The sequence below is a fragment of the Aplysia californica genome, unplaced genomic scaffold (genome assembly GCF_000002075.1).
Source record: "Aplysia californica isolate F4 #8 unplaced genomic scaffold, AplCal3.0 scaffold00442, whole genome shotgun sequence".
NCBI classification, from domain to species: Eukaryota; Metazoa; Mollusca; class Gastropoda; order Aplysiida; family Aplysiidae; genus Aplysia; species Aplysia californica.
This window is the reverse complement of record NW_004797712.1, coordinates 213138-217758: the sequence shown is the minus strand read 5'-3', so window position 1 is coordinate 217758 and position 4621 is coordinate 213138. Positions and strand designations below refer to the sequence as shown.

Here is a 4621-nt window from a genome sequence, read left to right as displayed (position 1 = left end):
AGGGGAGGGGGGAGTTTGTCTTGGGATGATACGGAAGGCTTATAAATCATGACTTCTTTAAAACGTTGAGTTTACAAACAGAACAAATGAATTGCCGTTTGGATAAACTGGTTCTCTTTAATGACAATAGACAAGTTGGGAGGAGAATGAGAAGAGCTTGAAGGAAGGATTGGTTTGAAAGTGTCTGCCTTTGGCTACAGAGCAAATTACCTACAAATGCAAGTGCACGGAGATTTCATGCTACTTACTACTATGGCAGTTAAAAAATGAGAATTTGAGAAATTTAGAATGCTTTGTCAAATGGGATGTAATTGTGGAGTGAGAATGTAATAGGAGTCATTCTTAGTGACTTTGAAATAATCACTATTTTACAAACAGACTGTTTTCTCGTTCATAATTTAAACAGAAAAAATAAACGCTGTGTGATATTTTGGATCCATGTGGTTTTTATGAGTTACAGAACACTGTTTCTTTTAAAAAATCCCTTCTTAGTTTTAAAAAAATGACTTTTTATGCCATATAATGATGTGTACAGCCATATGTTTCATCATTCTATCAGTCACAAAATTTTTCAAATTAATAGAGAACAGTTTTTTCCAGGTTTGTCTTATCATTGATGAATAGTACTTGTACTCTTTGGATTTGTGTGTCGACGTCTTCTAATAATTATTAAGAGCAACTTAACTCTCCCCACTGTTATTTAATTATCTTCTGTCCCCTCCTTTTTTTCCTATGTTTTTTTTGTTCTCTATGGGGGATTAGGACTATGTTGCTGTAGCTCTTGTTTTTATGCCACACTACCTTCACATTGAACAAATATAAATCCAGAAATGACCTTTTGAATTACTGGAGCTCTGTAGTTGCCAAATGACTTTTTCATGATTGGTATGACTCTGTTCTGACATTGCCTATATTTGAGTAGTAGGGGCAGTATTTTGTTCAGACACTCTGTTCACATTATAGTCAAACCTCGTTATTCCACAGACCTTGGGACGAGCATGGAGTTGGCGGTATAATGGGATACCACTGATAGTGGTAAACTGGTAGAGACTTCTACCTGGTGCCCATTGGCATGATCGGGTCGGGTGGGGTCAGGTTGCAACCCAGATTGAGGGGAAGCGACTACGTGGCCCAAACCGATCGCCCAATTTGTCACCTCAAAAACAAACACTTTTGTTTTCAGGTGATGAGTTGGGCTATCGACCCGACCTGACCCGGTCCCATCCGCAATGATTACGCAACGGGCTCCCAGCATAAAGACAAACTGTGGCCAGTCTTGCCCTTTTAGACTGTCTTGCGCAATTGCCATGCGCCGGTAAAACATAAGTAGCAACTAATTAGATGCTTAGCTCCAGCTGAACTTCACTAGAAAGAAGCTTGGACCAGATACTAAGCAGTTAAAAAAGAATTAACTATGACCAAAGCCTTAAAATATAACATTTTCAAAATCAATGCAAATCAGGAGAAGATCGACAAGTTCTAGAAAGAGGCAGAGCTTGCAGAGACATGTATAGGGAAAGAGATTATCAAACAGCCACTGTGTGGGTGTCATGCGCTGTGTGTAGTGTGTAGGCTTACCTCTGGCGACTAATTCGCTAATCGTACAGCGGCGCAAATTTAAATTAAATTAGTTTAATAAGGACTGTATAACTCAAACAGATGATGGATGGTGGTGCAATGGCACATACAAATGCTATGTTTCTATAGGCGTTCCTTTTCGTTCATTGGCAAATTCTGGCAGTATAATGAGGGATGGTACAATGAGGTTTGGCTGTATATTCAAATATTTTAACAGTATATTGCTTGGACTTGAAAATGGACAAGTGTCTTTGTCACTTCAATAAAATGAGATGCATGCATTATAAATATAATCATCCTTTTGATGTGATTTGGTTGTCCATTTATTTCTTGTCTGTGTTTATCCAGCAGGATAGTGCGTCTGATGACTTGGCACAAGATGCGGGGAAAAGTGAAGTGAGACCAAGGGAATAGGGAGGCAAAACAGTTGCCAATAGCTTGAGCAAGACGCTGAATCAACTTGGAAGACTGGTCACTTGGTTTCCTCAAGAAACTAGGATCTGCAAAACATTCTGTGATATTTATTGTTGGCTGTTGTAGTGTTTTGGTCTCTACCTGTGCTATTCTTTGCTGCTTGGATATTATCACCACCTTCGTCTTTACTTGGATAGTTGGACCAAAAGTTGCAAGGATTATCAACATGGATTTATTATTTTCTTATCTTCTCATCCTGGCATTAGTTCATGGTAAGTACAGTCTCTTTGTTCCGAAACATCTTTTATTAATTTGTAAATTGGCCAGTAAATAAGTCTGATCTATGTATGCTATGTTACTTTTGCAATTAATGTAGTAGTACTTTATCAAAAGTACTCACTAATCTTGTACTGTAGTCGTGGTATTACTTTTTATGAGAGAAAATTCTGTTAACTAAGAAAGATAGTATGTTATTTTTTTGTGTTCCTTTCCGTGCCTCATATCCCTCAAGTCTGCTAGTTTCTCTCACTATCAGCCTTTTAACCAGCACTATGTGAATTTGATAGTGTGGATACTTTTCTTCTTACTAAACTGAATGTGAATAAAAGAAAAGGCTTGAAGTCAAAAGAGTAGCATTGGAGAGAAAAAAAGCTATCATGATTCATTCAAGTTCTCAGCTCTGACTCACAATGCCTTTTGCAGATGTGTAATATCCTGTCTTTTGGAGACGGTTTTATCAGTTCTGACTAATTGGATAACCTATGGCATCATTAGTGGAAATGCTATTAATTATGTCCCATGGTGAGGTATCTCATTCCCAGAAATGGAGCCTAAAGGAATGCTGAAATTGCAAGTTGTAGGTAGACTCTTTTGAACTCTATCAAGCAATGAGATAACCGCAGACATATCTTTGTCAATTAGTTTAATACCCTTTAATAGAACCAATAGCCTTTAAAAGATTATGTTGGTTCAATTTCATAGATCAATGTGACGATGTCAGACTTTAAATATAAAAAAAATAATTGATGATTCTCATTTCCTGGAAAAATTGTAGAAATCTTGAACCTTAAAGTTGGTTATTTTTTGGGGGTAGAATTGATATTCTGTAAAAGTTTGAAACATTTATTATTTTGGTACACAGAGTCAGGTATGCACTAAGTGACCTTAACATTAATGTTGAGGAATTGTTGTCCAGGACTTAGTATAGAACCGCTGAAAACAAAGCTGATGGGGAAAATGTGCTGATAGACAATGTACTTTACACGCCCCTCATTATATGGCCCAAGTGGATCGTAAGTGCCTTCTTTTGTAGTGTCGTGATTCTCATGCTGAGAAACTAGCCCAAACGTTGGAGCTGGCTCAAGTGAGTCGTTATACAAGAAGTCTGTAAGAAAGTAAGGGTGTACTTGAGGTTGAGTTCAAGAAGAAAGCCACTGTCTCTTTCTGGCACAGCCGATGAGAGGAAGTAAGCACTTGTCTTTCTTTTGTGTCTGATATATATAAGTATTAGGTACATCAGAATCAGATAACAAAATATCAACCAAATGAAGGTCTTTTAGATTGATTTACATTGAGATAAACGGGAATTGTATTGTCCAGATTGGAGGGGGGAAATAAGGATTTTTTCGTCCCATAAAATGAGTAGAACTTGCGTGTTTAGTGTGTATAATTAGATCGTGTCTTCTACGTGTAAAAGCTGATTGCATGAAACGAGCAGGTCGTTGTATTACTTAGTCTTGTCCGTTAGTTTGACACAAGCTTGGACACGCTTTTAAACGTGCGGACGCGCGTCTACACTTGTACTCATTCACACTCATGGAGTAGAGGCATATACTGTCTCTTACACACACTCACGTGCACACAAATACACATACGCACGCACCCATTGCGTGAACTTCGAAGACACGCCAACGCCAACTCATTGCAAGCAACTGTGTTAGATCAAAATCCTTGAAGAGCGCAAGATGAGGTCACGCACGCGCGTGCGTGGCAAGTCTTCCAGAAAGAGGCCTGGTCGAGAGTATGGAACTTATCAAGGACTTGAGAGTGCGCACTATATTAATCAGACATGTACACATGTGTAATATAGAAGCAAAGATAACTGCAGTGTCCATATTTATTTTCTTAACGATTTTTTTCCTCGTGTTTACATTCCTTAGCATCCCATTTTCGCCCCTTGGGTTGACGCCAATGATCTTTGGAAAGGACGTAGACCTTTTATACCGAGATGTAGTTTATTTTCACGGGAGCTTTGGCTACACAAGGAACAAGCGGGAGAAGGGTTGCTTACACGGCAAAGTGTGGTGGGGTGAATTTTCCCTTGAGGGGGCATTCCAGAGTTCACAAAGCGTTCCCACACGATTAAACTTTGGGAGGGATCTCGCGACTAGGACGTGATAAGAAGGCGCATTAAGGTGGATGAAGGATTATTATTTCTAGATATATCTTTAGCGGGATTTTGATGATGGCTGACCGTTTTGTTGGGAACATTGTTCGTAGATCTACTTACTGGGAAGATTATTTGTTTATGGTTTATGATCATACTAAAATCGCCCTAGCTTTGTATTTTCACGTGCCTACATTTGATGTTTTTGAATCAGATACTGACATTAGAGGGGATACAAGTGGT

The 4621-nt window shown here is 38.7% G+C and overlaps 1 protein-coding gene across 1 annotated transcript in view; it reads left to right on the top strand.

Annotated features, from left to right (window-relative positions):
• LOC106012649 (laminin subunit beta-1 variant) overlaps nt 1–2264 on the top strand; it is a gene marked incomplete at its 3' end in the record, with an annotated part of 5381 nt that extends 3117 nt beyond the window's left edge. The window contains 1 exon segment of the mRNA XM_035971475.1: nt 1927–2264. Within this exon segment, the coding sequence (XP_035827368.1) occupies nt 2219–2264 (46 nt within the window).
• Between the last annotated feature and the right edge of the window lie 2357 nt (nt 2265–4621).